This window comes from Poeciliopsis prolifica, unplaced genomic scaffold, assembly GCF_027474105.1.
Source record: "Poeciliopsis prolifica strain line A6 unplaced genomic scaffold, Auburn_PproV2 SCAFFOLD034, whole genome shotgun sequence".
NCBI lineage: Eukaryota > Metazoa > Chordata > Actinopteri > Cyprinodontiformes > Poeciliidae > Poeciliopsis > Poeciliopsis prolifica.
In genome coordinates, this window is record NW_026562409.1 from 5,960,719 (window position 1) to 5,982,153 (window position 21,435).

At 37.4% G+C, this 21,435-nt stretch overlaps 1 protein-coding gene across 1 annotated transcript in view; it reads right to left on the reverse strand.

Annotated features, from left to right (window-relative positions):
- znf385c (zinc finger protein 385C) overlaps nucleotides 1-21,435 on the reverse strand; it is a 123,648-nt gene that overhangs the window by 67,013 nt on the left and 35,200 nt on the right. Inside the window, exon 3 of the mRNA XM_055052201.1 lies at nucleotides 8,546-8,635. Coding sequence (XP_054908176.1) covers nucleotides 8,546-8,635 — 90 coding nt within the window. The remainder of the gene's footprint in view (nucleotides 1-8,545; nucleotides 8,636-21,435) is intronic.

The window sequence follows — 21,435 nt, forward strand, 5'->3', positions numbered from 1 at the left end:
CAAATAATAAATTTATTACAAACCAGGCTTAAAATATTACAAGAAATTGTCAAGACTACTCATATCTAAGAACAGTTTTTTCAGCCAAAACCAAATTTGTTCCCATTATATTACACCAACCAACTGCATGATTCAGCTGAAATCCAAGTACTTACATTTTATAAAATATATTCAAAGTATAGATTGAATAAATTTTAGTCAGTTTCTGTCTTAGTTTCTCATAGATCCCTCCATGTTAAAAATTCACAAACGCATTTATTAGAGACCAATAATTATCTATCTGAGGAAAACAAGGTCTGGGTCATCACTTCAGATTTATTTTTGAAGAGAATAACTGGCAGATTTAATTAAATTATATTAAAACATTCAGGGTGTCAAATTAACAACCTGTTTGGAATTTAATTACTTCCTTGCTCTTTTATGAAGAGCATGAGCAAATTTATAAATATGCTCCAAAACATAATACCAACATGGGGTTTTAAAATTTACCCCAAAATTCTTAGTTTCATTGTTGGATATAAGCTAATATTACTACATCATTTATTGCTTCAAATCATATATTGAAAAATGTCACTTTTGAATAACCTGCTTTCTATGATGAAGCTAAAACTTTCCGTCTTTCCCTCCCTCGCTCTTTATTTTAGGCCAGTGACTAACCCTGTGTAATGTGAATATTATTGGGACGTCACTTTTATTCCTTAATAACTGCCTTCACAAACTGAACTGCAATTAAAGCAAGTCCATTAAATGGAAGTTCATTTGTGTTTCCACTGTATTAAAAAAATATTTAATCTGGAGTGGTGAACTGTTGAATTTTTATCGCCAAGGGAAACGCTTTTGCTTATTTCCACATGCGTTCAAATTGTTTTACCACACGTCTCTGAATATTTTTTATTTTTGTATGTTTCTCAGCCAGTAAAGGCACAGTCTGAGCGGCTTACAGTTAAATACAAGTCATAGTTGCTAATTAACTGACTGGCATCAAATCATTAAATAGAATATCTTTCGACTACTACAGACAAACACTGCAAGATGCAATACATCAGTCTGTTTCTCATTATCATCTGAGGTGCTTAAGGCTATGCATTAGCACATAAAAGTGTTTTTTGCCTTCTTGCTGTTGCAAGATACTGTGCTGAAGAGGAAAGAGGATTTACATAAATGTCTGCAAATGCTGAGAGAAATTTTAGTTAGTACAGTCCTGAGGCAATAAAAAAGATATATAGATAAGAACAGTGAAATCAAGGGAAAACAAGCAATGCTTATAATATGAAACAACACTTTAGTTAAGGGTGGACAACTAAAATAAGGAAAAGAATGTGAAGTATAGCTATATTTGGGCTAAGCTTGGAACTCACCTTGAAAGAACATGCATCTTTGGGCTCAATAAATAATACAAAGATAAAGTCAGTGAATGCACGTGTGCCTTTTGCATCAGATAAAGAGTCATTGACAGTGGCAGCATGCTGCTTTGTACTGTGAAGATAAGACTATTCAGACTTGAAAGCAAAGGTTTTCATATAATAAATATGGCTTACGGCAATACACACACAAAGCAAAGGTCAAATCATATTAAAGTGAAAGTTACAAAGAACCAATATGAAGTAGGTCAGATTTTACTAGAACAGCAGAGCCACTAAATATTTTCATATTCAGATGATGCAACTGCAACAAAGATTATTTATTTATTTATTTTTTGTCTTTTTGAAGAAGCACATCTGTAAATGCTTGCTTTATTATTTTGCACATTTTGTCATGTGCAGATGTTTTATTGGGATTATATGTGCTAACTTAGAAGAATTTTTTTTTTTACTATTTTCAAAATTTTGCATATTGGTGGATAGTGTGCATTGATATTCAAACATTTTGAAAAGCACTTTTCTTTCCACTACATGATTATCCACCACATTGTTGGTCAAGGACATAAAACCAGCACAATACACATAGTTGTATTTATAACTTCACAAAATAAAAAAAGTTCCAGGAGTATGATTTGTTTTACACTGTTTTTGTAACTGGAAGCCACTTCTGTTTCACATATGAACTGTGAACCTCGAAGAGTTAAAAAGCAAACAAAAAGCAGTGGCATCAGAGTATTATATAAATAAGTTTAAAAAAAAAACAGCTTCAGAATGGTGAAACTACAGATCTCTGAGATGTGGTTCCATCCTGAGGGAGCTGTGAGGACTTTATAAGTAGAGGAAAATAATATAATGTGAGCTACTCAGTGAGCATGACATAGTGGAAACACTGGGTCTTTGCTCCTCTCTAAAAATATGACAGCGCCTGACGCACCTGACGGAAGGCCTGGAAAATATCTGTGAAAAGGAACAATAAAAGTTAAATTCTATGAGGCTTTGGAAAAACCCTGTATGTGTTGGTGAATCTCCCGTTGCCATTACACGAAGCTGAAGGTGCAGCCCCACCCAACCAGCGGCCTCCACCAGCCTGTGACAAAAACTGCAGGAAAAATTAGCCTGCATGGTGAATTAGACCACATCTACAAAATTTATCTTATATATTTTTACTTGGCAGTATTTACTACCTACCTCACAAAAGATCTCAAATCACCAGATCATGAGGACATCTTGAGTCCTCATCTTTTTTTAGTTCACCTCAGAGATTTTGTGATGAATTTAGTTTGAGACGCTGTCAAAGTCTTTCAAGAACTGTTGCTTTTGTTGATTTGGATGTCTGCGAATAGCTAAAATCAGAAAATGCTTAAAATTATTTGTGTACACTTTCTCAGTTTTTGGTCTTGATTTTTGCCTCTTAAATTTGTTGTTGATTTAAACACATTGAATGTCCCATTACATCAGTGCACATTTCAGTCTCCATTTGTTGTTGGGTTGTTTTTTTTTTCTTTCTTTTTTTAGAAAAGCTGAGACAAAAGCACTGAAAGACAACTAAATGTGACAAGCAAGGCAAGCTGAGATTCTTCACAGGGATAAAATATCACAAAAGTCATGGCATGCACCCAGTGCCACCGAGTAAGTCTTCAGATTCCCCTGCTGTGTGTGCATAGTTGTCTGTGGTTTCAACCTCTGCTGTTGTGGGCATGAATCGTCTCGTTGCCTTCTTGTTTTTTTGTCTCATCAGACAACCCAGCCTCATAATCCACCCTTCCACCTCTGTACGCCAGGTCACATGGGGAGCTCTAGGCGGTTTCATGACCCATCATTTCCCATGGCTGACTGTCGGGATAGATCATGATGCCGCGCGAGTCTAATGCTGACGAGCTGAGACAGCTCCATTCTGACTGGGAGGGGTCTCGTGGACCAAGCACAATCTGCATCCACCACCCCTCCTCCACATTACAAACGCACACACAAGTAAACACAGGGACACACACAAAACTACATAGTGTGTGGGCTCCACTGTGCAAATCTAATGTGTATGCATGCGTAACTGTGTCACTACAGTGCAAGTATGAGTCATATCAGAGGGCTTAATGTTGGCTGATTTATTTTGTAGAATTTCTGAATCATTATTCCAAACGACATAACCTTAAAATATATTCCAGGTTTAAAACAATTCAAAGCCGGTGAAAGTACAGCGTTGCAGGCCAGCTGACCTTCAACAAAAGAAAAAAGAATAGCAGTGATAAAAAGATCCAAAATGTGACTCATAATCCTTGGAGAGAATGAGGGCCACAGGCAGGAACAGTTTCTGATACGCAGGACGGAAAAGAAACCAAACAGTGCAAGGATGAATGAACATTGACTCTGGACTCTTGCCTGAACCGTTTCATATTGCCTGAAAGAGTCAAACTGGACAATATTACACATAGACCTGCAAACCATCTGTGTATGCACACATAGCTGCAAGCATGCCTATATGCTGACGTAGACCAGGATGTGTGTGTGTGTGTGTGAAGTCATCATCAAAAACATCCGGGAACAGAAGCGTGCCTGGGGTGCGTGCACCCTCAGAGACAGATGTATTATATGTATGATAAAATGAAAGGAAGAGATGGAGCCAGAGAGCCGGCCAGTGAGCAGAAACAGTTTGACAGAAACAGGCTAACATTGTGGAGGAGAGGGGAGCACAGTGGCGAATGACAGACAGAAGGGATAAGAGATTGAGAGGGTGACAGAGAGTCAATGTCTTTCTGAGACAATAGACAGATAGACGAGTTCTGTTCTTGGTGAGAAGTAGAGAGCATGAACTGCTGCCCTTACAACAACTCTCCTTTTTTACAACGGAGAGAAAAAGACATCACTGCTCTCTTCAGTTCACAAAGCCACCAACTCTCTCTTCTGGTGACTGTGGAATATACTTTGATTCATAATTGATACTTCACGTCAAAGAGAAAGTACTAAAACAATTACATCGATGTGTCTGTCTTGAGTTTCTTTTAGTTTTTCCATCTTCTCATCTTGTCATGCTTTGAATTTAACATCTCAGGTATCAGAAAAACAATCTATTTTAGTTGATTTTTGTGCATATGAATCATCTAGGTTCAAAACATTATCTTTCAACACATTATGCACACTGGAAACACACATCATTTAGGTTTAATTCTGAGTGTGCGTAAAGTGGACATCTAAAACTAAGATATTACAGACCTTGCGCCCAAAGAAAGCTCACAAAAGGGGACACATTATTATTCTTCTGGGTATGCTGTCATTTTTTGTGCTTTTTATAAACATGACAACTTTATAGCATCGCATGTGAAAAAGTATTACTCTTTTGGCATATCAGAACGCCTACATGTGTAATGAAATGTTTGAATGTCAGCTTGCAGTAAAATATTTATACTGTCAGGACAGCCCCCCTCTTTTCCCCAAGCATGAATCTTCACACTAGAGCTGCACAGCCACTCATTTTATTTGAGAAACACAGCTTAAGCCTTGTGTAAGTTTAAAATATTGAGATTTTCATTCATAAAGTGAGACAGAAAGTGTTTAGTTTAGATTGTTCGATACTGATTTAAAACAAACTGTTTCTCATTCAATATAAAACAATTTTGGGTGTATAAGCAGTTGCAAATATTAATTTGTCAGCTTCAAGTAATAATTGAACACATCCTTTAAAGGTCATGGCATAACATCACAGAACACCATTTACCACTGTTCTTATGAACTGAGAAGAAGTTTGTATGATGAACTCAGCAAATGTAGTTCCATCAGGTGTTTGCTAATTATAGTTAAGGACTGCATGAAACTGCAAGATGGAGAAATACGCGGCTAATTGTGTGAGCATGCATTTAAGCAACTTCCAATAGATGCCATTGATTTATTCAATAACGAATTAATCAAAGAAATACTCCAGGTGTGTTTCTCATAAGGGGATAACATCATACCATAATATAAATGTCAAAAAAGTTGATTTCACTTAATACTCACCCTTCATCATAGTTTTTAAAGAATGAAGTTGGGTTAAGGTTATTTTGTGAGAAGTTGGGAACGATTTTTGTGTGGGGAAAACCTGCTGGCTGCATGGAACAACCACTCGATCCATCCTGTTTTTATTTGATTTATTTATCTACTTGGACTTTTTTGAGTGCATTTGTTTAATTACTTTGTTTGATCGTGCTTGTTTACTTTTGATCAGTCAGTTTTTGAATTTTGCAAAGCACTTTGTGAGATACTGCATAAGTGCCCTATAAATACAGTTCGGTTGATGGATGATGCAACATATGCCTAGCCAAAAGAGCAGCTCCAAAGAAATTATTTTCCCAAAAAAAATAAGAAGAAGAAAAAAAAAGTGAGCTTTTTTCTTAAAAAGATATATAGGATTATGTCTTGCTGCTGTTGCTGCAGTCTTCACCCTCTCTGACTATTTTGGTGGAAGTGTGCGTGTGTTTCTGCAAGAGTGATAAGCTGTTTAATTTCAAATTTTATATTAAGAGGTCACAGCCATCTTTGTTATGCACCGTTATTATAATTGGTTCAGCTGATTGCACTGATATGTGTTCCAGCTCCAATGATGTCACAGTCACTTGCAGGTGCAATATAAAACCTTGAATCTTGAATTATTGAATTATACATGAATTATTCATGAAGCTAACATTTATATTTACATTTCTTTATTTGAAAAACAGAGAAATTTTGAACATCATAGAAATTAAGACACCCTTAAAGCAGCTTTTACGTTTTCTTAATCAAATAAAAAAATACTTTGACTCTGATCTTTTTTCCTGTTTTGCTAAAAACTTTCAATTAAGTAACTTTATTACCCTGAGAGAGGAAAAAGCTGGCAGATTCAGCTTAGAGTACAAAACTAACTGCTCCAACAAACAACACATATGTTTAAATATCATTATAATTACTTGCATGTGCACAATTGGCCACGTGACTGTTGAGTTTTTCTACACAACTCAAATTTATTATACGCACTGACGAAAAGTTTTAATTTTGACCTACAGTCAGATGATGAATAAATGATATTAAAACTATTAATGTATTGCTTTAAAGATTATAGTTTAAAAAAACTGCACACATTTGATGGTGTCTCTGAAAAGCTGAAAGTTTAAATGTGTTATGTTTATTTCTATGTGTGAGGAGTAACTCCTGTTATCATTCATGCTGTGTAACAGTATTTCTAAATAAGAGACACCTTTTGTTTAAGAGAATGGTCATTCTGCAGTCACCCTGCCATAATGATATGACTCTGTTTAACAATCTGCAATATCATTAACAAGGTTAAAAGTGTCTTTACTTTTGGGTCTCCTGTAAATCCGTCTGTCCATTTCCACATGTCTAAGATCAGTTTGTAGTGAGTATAGGTCCAAGGCTCCTCTCAGTTCATTCCTGTGGACCCTGAGGCAGTAGGTCTGTCCTGGGTTCTCCTCCCACTGGGACATATCCAGAAATTCAGGAGGTGGAAGTCAATAACCTCACAGTGTGACATATCTCTTAACTCTTCGTCTGTATTACCAACATGCCTACACATATTTTCTCAGATAGGAATGCAGCAGATAGACTCTTGCTTAAGATCCCAAGACAACTGTTTATTTATTTTTTAGGGGTTGACTTCAAAATGCTTTTGAACTCTCTGTGTGTGTATGCACCTTGCATCTCAAACTAGGGACTGTTTTATCATGCTGAATATTGTTCTAACAGGGCATAGAAACACTGACTCTGGTGTAAAAATGCAAATGATTAGTGATGTACATGAAAAGTGAAAGTCAAGAAGAGGTTGAAGATGTATAGATGTTTCAGCATCCCAGACTGATGAATCATTTCTATCCCATGAAGATGAGAGATGAAGGCATAGTGATCTGTGGACTCTTCTGAAGAATGTGTGATTTTTAGACCAACTGCGTACTGACACAATGACTAGAGCTGATACATTGTTCATGGGATCAATCGCCACTTTGCAGCATGACATCTGTCAGCCATTTCAAACGTAGCTCTTGATTGAATATGGAGTGGGGGAACAGTTTTTTGTGGGAAAAAAAAGTTATGTGAAAAAGTATTGCTTCTTGGCGTGTTTATTTGTTTGTACTTTTTGTCACACTTAAAAGTTTCAAATCATAAAGTGAATTTTAAAAAAATATATCCAACAAATACTACCAGAATAAATCAAAAATAAAGATTCCAACCAATTATTTAATTTATTTTTGTATGAGGAAGAACCCTTTCACACGTCCCTTGTTAAATCACCAATTAGTTGTGACATTTTTCTGGAAGCTGTATTCAATTCCACAATTTCACTGTGGAGTCATTTCAGAGAGCCAGTTATATACCTCTGATTGGCTCAACATAAAAACAAATGGTGCAGGCTAATCAAAGTCTGACCCTAAATCTAATTGAGTATCTGACAAACCCCTTTTATGCTTGAAAACCTTCCTTACCTCTACTTCTTCTACGATGCTTCACTCAAAATCATTCCATACCAATCAGAGTAGCATTTTAGACATGAATTATTCATGGAGCTAATATTTATATTTACATTTCTTTACTTGAAAAACAGAGAAATGTTGAACATCACAGAAATTAAGGCCTTCTATTCCTGCTGTCCAGCTTTTTGCTCATTTGTGATGATGAGCTTCAAGTCTTTAGATTGGAAGGTTTCATTGACATAACCCCAAACTTTATTACCTTTTAAAGTTTCTCAATTAGATTCAGACCTAGACTCTGACTGGTCAGTTGAAAATGTTAATATAACTCCAGTAATTGCAGTTGTAGCCATTAATGGTACCACAACTAAAAAAGTAAAATTACATTTAGGGGGACTACATGTTTACGTAAAACCAGCTGATTTCTTAATACCTTTTTTGCCTTAATAAATGCAGAGAACCTTGCTAAACTGTAACTGAGATTATCTTAGTCTGAAATTCTGTCAAGTGGGACATTAGAGTATTAACTGTGACAAAAATGCAAAACCAAAAAAATCTATGCATATAGTGCTTCCACACAGTTTTATCTTCAGAATCTCCTTTCTCTAGGCTGTGCAGATGGAAAAACATTGGCTGTGATAAGGTGCATGCTGCATTACTTTCTGAAACTGATTTGATCTGCTTTGCCTTTTAAAGTTTGGATTTCACACCCTATGTTGAAAGAAAGAAACTTTCTGGTGAGTCAACAAATGTATTTACCTGTGTGCTGAGCTCCTCTTTCACAGTCACCACTCTGTTCAGACTTCTGGAGGTAAAGGTCAGATTTCTTTCCAGCCTTTCTATTTGACACTGAAACACACAGAAACATGGGGGAAAAAAACATAGTAAATTTACTCTCACACAGACTTGAAAATGTCTTTTTCACTTAGAATAGAAAAAAACCCCATTAAATTCATGTATCAAGTATTTCTGAAAGTGTTAGCTGGTGCAAAGCTTTGCAGGAATGTTACAAGAGCATGGTCACTTTAGCAGATATAGAGAAGGCTGGGGCCAAAGGTTGCATAGTCCAGAGAAATGTGTACAATGTATTTTGGACTCATGCTTATATATTATGTATACCTTGATTGATGTCCTATTATATATAACTTTGTGTTTTATTCTTTGTCCCCAGGCATTTTTGGGGTTCTTTATGGCAGACTGTAACAATAATATGACCTCTGACCTCCTGGAGAGAGTTCTAGATTTGGTTGGATGCTGTGAAGATGTTTTTGTTTGTTTTTCTATAGAATAATAGAAAATATGAATTTGTTCCCAGCCTCTTTCTTTGCTGTGTAGGTTCTTCAGCAGGACAAAGAGAGCTGACTTTTAATCAAAATCTACAAACACACACACACACACACACACACACACACACACACACACACACAAACGCACGCCGACGTTCACATGTATGAAGAGATAGGTTGTCGGCTAATCCAGGCTAGTTTCAGCAGGACTATAGGGGTCTTGTCTAATCCTGTTATCGGGCCCAACAGATGTTGACAGAACAACAAACTGGGGACCAATATGGCACTGCAGCTCCAAGAAGATCATGAGCCAAACTCATCAGAGCAGCAGCGGGATCGCTGGCTGGCCGAGTTGGACCCGGTAACCGTTGCACATTTTGCATCTCTCTGGCTGCACACTTCAGTCAAACAATGCATTGATTTCTTTTTTACTGGTATACATATGTATATATAATTTTCTGTAAACTAATTGCATCTATTTGAGGACACCAGATCTATCTGTGGAGAAAACTTGCTGGATTTGGAAACGTACCAGCCTTATGGAAATCGAACTTTACAGGAAGTAAAGGCAACGACTTATGTTTGTTAATGCTAACCAGAATGATTACTATTATAAGAGACAGTATAACATGTGAACTTTGTAATAATAGCGTCTGTTTAAATAAAAGTGGAAAGTTGGCTAGCATTGACTAACTTTTCTCAGATGTTTTGATATAATTTCATGTTTAACTATTAACTAGGACTGAAAGATTAATCATGCTGGTTTATTACAAAATTTAAAACATATATTTTAAATGAAAAAAAAAAATACAAATAGGTCTTGAAGTCTTAATCTGATTACAGCCAGTCAATCAATCTTAAAGTATTCCCCTCACTTAAATTCTGGTGAACAAGCAATCTTGTAGAGGGTGCTGTGGTTATGTATTGCTTTTTAGGTTTGTAGAAATCCTACTTTCCAGCCATCAAACTCACATGCGGTTTGTGAAACATAAATAGTTCAGGACAGAATTTGTAAAAAAAAAAAAATGGTTGTTAAAATGCATTGATAACTGCAAGCTCCACAGGTTGCCACCTGAAAACAAGCTAAACACCCACAGATACCATAATGACTCAATTATGAAAAATGGCTATAATTTTTTTTTTTTCACTAAACAGAGAATGATGCAAGGAGAAAAAACCCCCGAGCTGATTGGCAAAATTAAACAGAAACATAGAGCAGAGAGTTAAAACAAGTTCTGAGATTGACATTTCCCAGACCCAGTCAGTAAGTGACGCATGTCATCATTATTTGATCATAGTCTGTAAGTGAGCCATCCATGAGTGGCGAAGTAACAATGGCGATTCCGGTGATGATGGAGAATCGTTCCTCTCACTTTCCCTGACACAAACTTTCTGGTTTGTGTCCCAGTTTAACTAAATCCCATTAGAAAGGCTTTCATCTCAGTGCACTTCATTACAGACATAAACGCCATGGCTCACCCCAGAGAGGCACGGATTAGATGAGACGAGCTCATCCAAAATGTTACGCTCTTGAACCCCGGCTGTTTTTTTTTAATAAAGACGCTCATTTTAAATTCTCAATATTGGATTATCTAAACAGACCCTCCAGCGCAAAAGGTGTCATTGAGGTCAGGCTTGTTATGGTAACGTACAGGTTTCTGTTTCTCTTTGCCCTTGAACAGAGGTAAGATACTGAGTGGATTTTGACTGCAGAGGTTGCTATGCATTTACTATAAGAATTAAATACCATTCTCCAGAATTTTTCAACATGTTCTGGGAAGAAAGAGGACAGTAAAGCAAGGGAGAGAGTAAGGAGAAAGTAAATCTGGGTTCTCAAGGCTAAATTAGTGGGTGAGGGGGATAAGGACTGCAGGGAGGGAGTGTGGTATTGTCTGTGAATGATTGGATGCGATGGGTCAGAGGCTTTCACACACATTTATGAATGCTTATTTTAGGCAGAGCCCAAGCTGAGCTAATCTTTACTGCTTGCCTGAATAAGGGTGCTGATTAAAAGCTAATTATATGCTGCAGATTTGGCCCCTGGTGAAGACTCTGCTGAGTGCATGCCTGTGGGCCTCGGCTGAAGATACCCAGGCGTGTGTGTTTAAAAAGTCAGAACAAGACATCAGCAGGCTTGATTTGAGCATTTGTAGCAGTGGAACAAAACTGAGTTCAACTTTTTTATGATTAAAGCAATAATTTTAAAAGTTTTCTTTTTCTGGGAATACACAATTTTGTGTTTGTGTGCTGAACACAAGACAAAAGTTGTTTTTTTGTTTTACTTCTGAATATTTTTGTCTCATATTTGTGTTTTTTCAACGGTATTTATAATATGGAGCATAGATGTGAAGATGAACCAACTTACTAAATCAGTATGCGCATAACTGTAATTCGATGAAGGTTTTGGCTGGTTTTTAGATGAACCAGTTTCAAATGCTGATGTCGGTAAAATTTGATCCATTCAGGTGAGAGATGAAAGCTACATTTGCAAGTAAGCATAGGGCCTCTTTCTGTGTGGAGCTGTTTGTTTTTTCACCAAATGTTACAGATGAGTAGCAGAGAGAAATGTTTTTTTCCAATGAATTTCTTTAGGTTTACCTTTAGGTAAGCTTAACTGACCCAAGCTTTCCTATTGGTCAGTTAGGATAGCCAAAGTCATTTATGTTCACAATATCCAGAATAATCTGGATATTGGCTTTTATAAAGACTCTATCTCTATGGAAAACAAAAGTTGCCACAGATTTGGAAATGGACAAATAATAACTGAACATTACTGATGAGAGAGCAAGACAGCCAGTGTAGGACAGCTCTAGATGTCAACATATCAAGCTAACGGAAGAGATAATGCCAGAAATAACATTAAGACTGACTGGGAGCAAAGAAGAGAATTTGCTCCCAGAATATTTCTGTCAGGCCACATTAGGGGGTGTAGCTGTACACATATGTGTTACAACAATAAAATTGAGCTGACTGAGCACCACCCTGGTGGCCCAGATTGACTTATTGTATCAGTTGTTGCAACTGAGATAATTGAGTGAAGAAATTAATTTTCATTCATTATAATTGTAAACATTAAGTGACGCTTGCTCATGTCTACAAGCAGCTTGTGGTCTCTCGGAGGAGTCTTCCGATTGATCATTACAGTATTGTCCAAAACTATTAAATATCTACAAGTATATTTTCTAGATTAATTTGATTAAGCACATCTGCAGTTCTGCTTTACATTTTAGTAGTCAGACCTTACTGTAGTCTAAAATTGACAATTAAAACTGAAACTTAAGGGATTTGTGAAGATAAAATGTCTAAAATTACTTGAAAGTAATAATGGCCACTCTTTACTACTTGCTACCAATGCTAGAAGGTTTGCTGGAGATATCACTGTGCAAAGATTAGCATAAAGACCTGAGAGATAAATCAGACAGGTCAGCTATACAGTTTTGGAGAAGTTCAAAGGGTAAAGCAAAAAGCAAGATCTGAGGCTCTGAAGATCTGACAGAGCGCCAACATGCATGCTTTTCCCCCCAAGGCCTTTTTTCAGAAAGATCCAAAATAAACTGCAGCTCTAGGTGCAATGCTATATGGTGCCATCGACCCCAAAAAGTTCAAAAAACCATGATCTGTAAGGCTTCAGAGTGCATTACTTTATGTTGGTCCACATAAAATGCCAATTAAATGCATTGAAGTTTGTAGTGGAAAAGTCACAAAATGTAAGAGGGGGTAAAAATATCTTTGGGTGGTACCGTATCTGCCACTGTATCAGTAACGTGTTTAAATGAATTCTCCCAGAGCCTGACTTCTAGCTACCATTGCATGGTTTCATCACTCAGACAGGATTGTGTTAGTAACTCCTAAAGATGCAGCAGCTGAGAGAAAATAGACTAAATCCTTCACTGCCTGTTAGCATCTTGTCCTTGACATCATTACTCCTCCAGCTTGTCAACGTTCTACTCCTGTGACCCTCCCACAGGAACCAACGTGGGTGCAACACTACAGCAATACACGCAGAAAACAAGGTGTCTCAGACAATTAACCATAGGATATTTCACATCTATTTTTGTCTCAGGAAGTGATAAAGTCACTTTATTCAGCTGTTTGTTTTCTTGAAGAGACTCTTAGGAGGAATTCCAACAAAGCAGCAAATAAAACACATTAAGTTTTTATCGGCTACTTTACGAGCTGAGAAATAAACTTGTAAAGAGGAAAGTAAGGAAGTAATTTAGTGAAGTATTTTAAGTGACCTTGTTGGCAAATATTGAGTTCCAGCTGTTTTTTTAGCAAGCTACAAAAAAGTTTGGTCTCATATCTTTGAGTCTATTCAGTTTAAAATCACTTTGTACTTTACCAAGATGGAACAGCATGACAATGCAGCTCAGGAGTCCTGTCAACAACATGGAGGACACCTCTACAGGCTCACCTTCGTGCCAAGGACGACATCATTCACAGGATGATCTCACCAGGTCTCTGTCTGTCTCTGTGTCTGGGTGTTTCTGTGTGTGCAGAAAAGCCAGCAGAGGATCTGAGAGCTAGTTGATGACTGGAGGCACCCTGACAACTCCAACCTTCCCTGTCTAACTATTACTTCTCCCCTTACCCCTTTTCCTCCCCCAACCTCTCTTGCCTGTCTTTATTATTAGTGGCAGCTAAAGGCAGCAGACCGGAAAATTCCCATTGAGAAACAGAACACACATCTGCATATTACAGCCCCGGTTCACGTCAGCTATGAGTGAATAAATTAATACATGAATAACAATGAAAATCATCCATGAGTTTCCTCCCTCAATCTTTAAATGGAATTGAGTATGCGCGTGTGTAGGAAGTAGGGAAATTTAAAAACCAAAGTGTGTTACATATAGTCTGATTTGCATAAAATCTATAGAACTAGCCCAAGTCAAATGGTGCAAGTTTTATGAATGCATTTTTTTAAAGTCCTTAATAAGTCAGTCTCTTAACTTAAACATTGGAAAATTTAATCTCAAGACTCATAAAGTTTATTTAATTTGGAGACAAACATTTGATTAGAAAGTTTAACTTTTCAGTTTTTAAAAGCAACAACAAATTTTATTAGCAGTGCTGTGAAAATGTGACAAACGTCTATTAATCTAGAAAGGCTTACAAAGTAATTTCTAAGGCTTTCAAAATCACATCATTACTCCTCCAGCATGTCAACTCAAAGTGTTCAACTGAAACACTTTGAATTGTTAATCACATGATGAAACAGTGATGAGCATTTACTGGTACGACCAACGTGCCAAAAGCTTTCCAATAGCACACTGTGGACTCAAACAGTCACACAATAAGACAAAATTAATGTAAAAGCATTCCAGGCAACACTTGGCTCAGTAATAATTCAGCAATAAGAAATACAAATATGGTATCCACTGAAGAGTTTCAGGCAAAAATCAGTGGTGACCAAAAAGAACACAATCTTTCAAACAACTTCATGACTTGCAAGTCCTTTTGTAAAGTACAAACGAACAAAACCTAGAACTTTGTGGAAGGTCTGGGTACCATTAGAGACAGGATTTAAAAAAGAAAGCATGGTGGTGATGGTGCAATGCTGTAGGGCGGTGGTGTCCTGAAAAAAAAAAAAAACTGAATTTTCTCCTCACTATGCAGTCAGGTTCTGCTAATAAACTCATTATTTGACAAAACTCAAATAAATCTGAAAGGGAGTGAATATTTTTTCACAGCTCTGTACTTTTGCATGTTATGCTGCATCATATAAGAATAAGATTTTAAAGAAGAAAGAAGCAGAAATCAATACAATTAATACATGTCTCTGTGTAACACCCAGACAGCACAAGATTGGAACATTAGAATATATGCTAAGCAAAAGCCAACATGTCACCTACCCTTGTGAGATGTCTGCTTCTGGCTTTGTTAGCATACCCCACATACACCACCGCACTCATTCTCATCTCATTCAGCCAAGATTACATCTGTTTACCAACGCTTGTCGACTTTAGTTACGTGTACAACACAGCAAGGGTCTCTGGAGGTCCACTGAGCTGCACACAATAAACGCTCCAACTGTTTGCAGCCTATTCTGCTCGCTGGCTGTTACACAATAGCTCTGGTGAGATCAGTTTAAACTTTGAGAGGATGCTCCTCTTGATGCCCACAAAGACACTTTGTGACTCTCTGCAGAAATAGCTCATCACTTGTGGTGAAAAGAATGCAAGGCATGGAGGACACATGTGAACTTTGGGAACTACCTGGTGTGGCAAACCTTTTTACACCATATATCATGTGTATATTATCAGACTACTCCAGCATGCAAGAGACAGCGCTTGTCTCTGTCTGCCCCTCAACATCTGACACCACCCACTCTCTCTGTTCAGACTGGTCTCTAACAGCCTTCACTAATCTTTAGCCCTTATCTGTGTTGCTCATGCATCTCTACCCATCCACTTTGTCCTCCTCTATCTCCCTTCTATTCTACCTCTTCTCCCTCTCTTACTTCCATTTCTGCCCTTAGATGTGGTTGGTAATAAGTCACTCTGCTGTAATTTAGACCTTCCAAAGGCCTGTAATGATGGGGATCAGAGAAAGGCTAAGGTGGAGGTGAGATGAGAGGGGTTCCAGGGCCTTTCCTCTGGCTGGAGAAAAAGCCTTTCATGAGGCTTTTTGGAGGCAGCCACTGGGTGAAAAGGATCAAACTTTGCAAAATGGAAGGAGTTTTAGGGCAAAAAAGAGAAACTCATCAGCTGTAGACTTTATTACGTCAAAGACATTTTAAAATCAATATTTCAAATACCAAAAAGAATAAAATATTGAATAAATTATTGTCATATGAAAAGAACTATATTGATTTTACCAGAGCTTAGCTGACTAGTACGAAGCATCATCTCTTGAACTTGCAGTGATTCACCTTCCAAGGACTATTTTGGAAGGAGAAATAAGGTATCTCATTACACCATTTGACTCACTATGAGTTCACTGAAGTCACATTCTTCTCTTCTGTCAAATCAGGGAAAATGTCAATTTTTCTTTTTAAACCTTGGATCACATTCAATTTAAGCATTAGTCTGACAAAGATTTGCAGTAGTCATTTAAATAAACTAAATTTGTCATGGTATCTTGTGCTAGAGAGTAATTTTCAATACATCAGTTCAGAAATGGAGCAATGAACGACAGAAGTGTTGTGCCATCAGCTGTCAGATATTTCAATATAGAGCTAAGTAAGCTGGGGCAGATGTGGCCATCTGTCTTTGGCTTTTGATTTTCCTTCACTTGCTGTTTACTTTATCACATGGTTGTTAAACTAATTCTACTTGTGCAGAATGGATTTTAATCAGGTTACAATGGCCTTTGTAGTGTTTGTGTGTAAAGATTGGATGAACCCTCCACCCCTACTGACATGGTGGACACAATCACTGCCCGAGTTAAACTGCCATGTGATGTTGAATCAGAGGATCCTAATACAAAGAGAAAACAGGAGGACAGATTGTAAACAGTTTGAACTAAAAATTAGAAAAATCTGAAGCTTACAAAAAAAAAAAAGAATCCAGGAAAAAGCCACAACAAATCACTGGATGACCGCCGCATGCTGGTGGAGAATCTGACCAACAGGTGACTATCTAATGCCAGGGAGGTGATTACTGAACGAGGAGCAGGTGGTTGATTAATAACAGGATGCAACTCTGAGGGAAGGCAAGTAACTCAATGTCACGAAGGAAAATGGGAAGTTGTTTGTCAACTGCCAGTAACTTGCACAAATAAAGTAGAAAATTAGAGAAAATGACTGATAAAATACACTGGGAAATTGGTAAGCAAGAAAACAAAAACCATAGACATATACCAATCTCATAAGAAATTTATATTACAAATCCCCAAATAAAGCAAAACACAAAACCAAAGTATGACACAGACTATAATCACAATAAGAACATCTAAAATGATTACAGGTCCATCCTCCTTGGCTTATAAAACTTGTCAAAACTGCAAAGACGTCCTCAGATCATCCAACACAGATATTCTGATTTTGCAGGACTCCGGTTTTATTCTAATGAAGATATCACTTGATTCATTTGTTTATAGGTTTGAACACCTTGTGATGCTGAAACATGAAATAAATAATGAAAGTTATTTGGAATTATCACAATTCCGTTCAAATTCACACCAACAATCACAGAACGTGGTCCCTCCACCACAATGTTTTACTGTGGATATTGTTTGTTTTTTGTTAGTTTTTAGGATGATGCCTAGATTTTATTTCAACTCTACTTCAAACACCAGAAAGAAAATACAGAAAATTATTAAGTGTAGACAACCACCATGATTTGCCAGAAATATCTGCAGCTCATTCAGTGTTGTTGGTCTTTCAGCAATCCCCTTTATTGTCATTTCATCAGTTTGGTCTAAACCAACCAGCAACTAAACTATGGATAAAAATCAAAGTAATGCCGTTTTTTTAATCCTAGCTTTCCATTCTGTTTTAGAACAACTTTGTTGAACCGAATATCTGTTTCACTTAATCTAGGCATATACTGTATGGTTTTTTCAGTAGTTTTATTCAGCTCCAGCTTAATGTGTAAATTCAAACATTCACAACCCACGAATCATGTTCTCACACAGTACAACTTATGCTCTGATACAACCTGACTGCTCACACCGTATGTGGGAACACGACACGTCAGACTCTTGAATCCGAAACTACAAAGAAGGGGAAGAAGAAAAACCTGGAAGTGAGAAGATGGTCACTCTAGAATGAGACAACGCTCAGTAAAAACAAACATGCTTCTTTTACAATCTTTGCTATTCTGTGTAAACAAAAGTTCAGAAACGATCCTTTTTCACTCCTGCTCTTACATTGGCACATCCACAATGTGAGAGATTCAGATCTCTCACATATAACACTGTTGGTGATACTTCAACAGTGTTATACCCTCATGAGTGGCGACCAGAATTTCAAACAGGTTTGATTTTCAAGCGACCATATGCTTGCTGATTGGGAGCTGGTTCTAAGGTGCTAATCGCTTCTCATTACCCATTGTTTACTATACAGCGCACAACAAGAATTAAGCCGACATTTAGCCCCATTCGAAAAACTGTCACAATCATCACAAGTTGAAAATTCATTCAAAATAGGGCAAAAATGAGTGTGGTCTCCTTTATCTGATTTAAGGTTTAATGTGTTATGGATTTAGAGAATGTTTTGTCTTAATTAGCAGACGCTTGAGCTACGATTACTTTTCCACCATGTTAAACCAGTCTGCTCATTCTGACCTGTAATTACAAGGAAAGCCTGCAAACATACTGCTACAGTTTCTGAGATATTTAAGTAAACCCCTCTGGCATCAACAGTAAAAATACAGTCAAAGTTACTTTGATCAATTTTGCCACTATCTTGATGCTCAAGGGAAACTTCATAAAAACATCTTCACCATGAATAGATATCTAAATGCACTGAGTTGTGGCTGGTGTACACAACTGCATATCCACACACTTCCTGCAAACCAGGGGAAATGACAAATGTGTTCCATTATATCCAGACTTTGAGATAAACAGTAAAAATTGACTGAAAAAGGGGTCATGCCAGGTGACCAAACTGACAAGATGCTGAATAAACAGCCTGATATTTTCTGACATTTAGTAAACTCACCAACAGTTCAATTCATTTAGCAGATATGTTTGCAGGAGTGATGGCAGAAAAGGGTATGTATCAGAAAAAACAGATAAGGGTTGATAGTTAGAGTCAAATGGCCTTCTCCACAAACACATGAAGCTGACCTGTAAAAACTCAGGCAAACACAAACATTGTATGCCGTTTGAGAGATATACCCCCTTTTGGTGGCCTTATAGATGCCAGACCTCATGTTTTTTGCTACACAGAGCTCTGCATGTCAGCCCGGCTTGCCTGGCGACCTTTTCTCAGAGTCTGAACTGCTGCTACAAAGCAGGGCTGCACCCTGGGGCAAAGAGAGGAAGAGCCATGGAAAGACGGTGAGGAGAGGGGACTGGAGGTGAGGAAATGGTAACAAAAGCACATGACTCCAAAGCCACGATGAATTTCAAGAAATTGTGAAATCCACATGGAAAAGTCAGCCCGGTGAAACTACAAACAGGGTACATCCACATTTACATTTATGATTATCTTTTGATTAGAATATCAAGGAATATTCACACTGAACTTCTAATATATACAATACAAAGTCTATAGAAGCACATCTGTGTTCAAAGGCATTTAAACAGAGAGGGAAAGTTTCAGAAAAATAGGGAAATTGCAAGCCAACACAAACATAAATGCAGATGTTCAAATGCATTCATGCATAAAATACTTGGCTTTAATCCAGATTTTCATGTTTTAGTGAAACAGAAAAAGCCATAAAATTAGTCATAGAACACAATAGGAACACTAAAAAAGACAACTACCTACATTAGGATTTATTCACACCACAATAAACGTGAATAAATCTGAAAAATTAAACAACAAAAACAAAGCAAAATCTGTTTCCACTCATAAAGAAAACATTCATGCTTATTGAAAACTAACACAACAAAAGCAAACACACATGACCAAAACAGTTGTCAAAATGTTAGAATTATGAATTCATGTCAGCCCAATGTCCCTCTGCTCTCGTGTTGGCACGTGGATGTTGTGCAAACTACATGGATGTTGAACATTACATTCTGAACAGTGGTGAAAGTAACACAGCATATCATTGGACTGGAGCTCTTAGCTCATTGATGTAAGCTAAGGAGCAAGACCATCAGCATTTAAACAGGTAATTTGAACCAACAAATAAGATGAGCAATTTTTATTGCAAAGCTCTGCCATATATTACACTCATACAGGAACTGTAAACTGTATTTGCACCCATAGCGCATGCCATCTTCTAAATATGGTCACTCATTAATAAATTAATTAATGAAATTAATGAATTTCTTGTAATAAATTTTCTTTTAAGTCAAGAGAAGACTATTTTCTATCATGCCGTGCATGCAGGTATATTGAAAAACCCTGACTACAGGGGTCTAAGTGTGAGAAAATTGAGTCTGTGGAACATTAAGTTTTGTCATGTCTGAAGCATCCCTTCAGGACAGGGGGTCAGGACAGGGAGCAGTATTTTTGTGGTCCACTCACCATACTGTTTTCTTTTCATACTTAAGGATTAACTGACCATCATAAAATTAAATGTCAGTGATCCATGAATTTCCCTAAGTGATCAGCTAATTTTAGCCAGATTAAAAGAAAGTATAGTAGGTCAAAGAGTCGTTTTGATTCTAGTTTTAAACACCTGACAGCTGAGCTAAATATATCTTTAACGGTGTGTAGAGCATGGCATAGCATCAGATAGATTTATGCTATTATTGGGTTATAGTTGAAATAATTATGTCCCAATTGTTTTATTCTGTAACACACATCACAAAAATCCTTGGCTGCCTATTATCTAGAGATCCAATTGCCTTTTCTGCAGTGTGTAATGCATATTAAGGTGTTGGCATGGACTTATCTTTCTTTGTTCTCGACTGTCCCTTTCCCAGTGAAGCAAAAGGCAGATGCACAATGATGTGACAAGATCATTATAGTAAATGGAATGCACTTGTAACAAAACTTTAAAAAAATTATTTTTTTTAGGATTCGCTTTATGTCAACTATGTTCAGCCCACAAACAAGCTGAGCATTCACTATAAAAACTAGCATTTAGCAAAGCCATGTTTCATCAAACAACATGGCTCTAATTTTAACATCTGGGGAAGTTATCGCCAATCAGATTTGTCAGTGAGCTTCCCAGCATATTCTCCATAATGACTTAATGAAATCTTTTAATCGCAGAGACATTCAGACTTTCATCTTTCCGAAGGAATGGCTGCTCCACATGTCTGGTATCCATGCCAGAGGGAGAGAGGGAAAGGGGAAGGAGAGAAGAGCCTGGACCCACTGTCAGCTCAGTGAAGCAGAGAGAAAGGCAAACATGAGCTGACATGAAACAATGTGCTGGGAGTAACACGCACACATTGCATTCTACATATACACCAAAAACTAATTTAAATTTTCTTGGTTGCTCTTAAAATCCTGTGATCACTCAACATGTTAGCATCTACACCAGTCACAGAAACCACCTTTACAAATAGACATGGACGCACTGAGGCATGGATTTCTATTTCCCCAGCACAAACTACTAACTCTGTAGCATTTAGAAATTCTAAAAATATCAGAAGCAGGCAAGCAGGATACACACGTATACACAGACACACATCCAAAGCACAGGAGATGTGGTGGAGTCGAGGACACCGAAGAGCCGGCAGCCTGAGGGAGTCAGCAGAAGGTGAGCAGAGATAAGGCTGCATGATTGTGACTGTGTGTCAGAGAGAATCTGCGCACCACAACTGCAGCATGTCCTCATATACACACCCCAA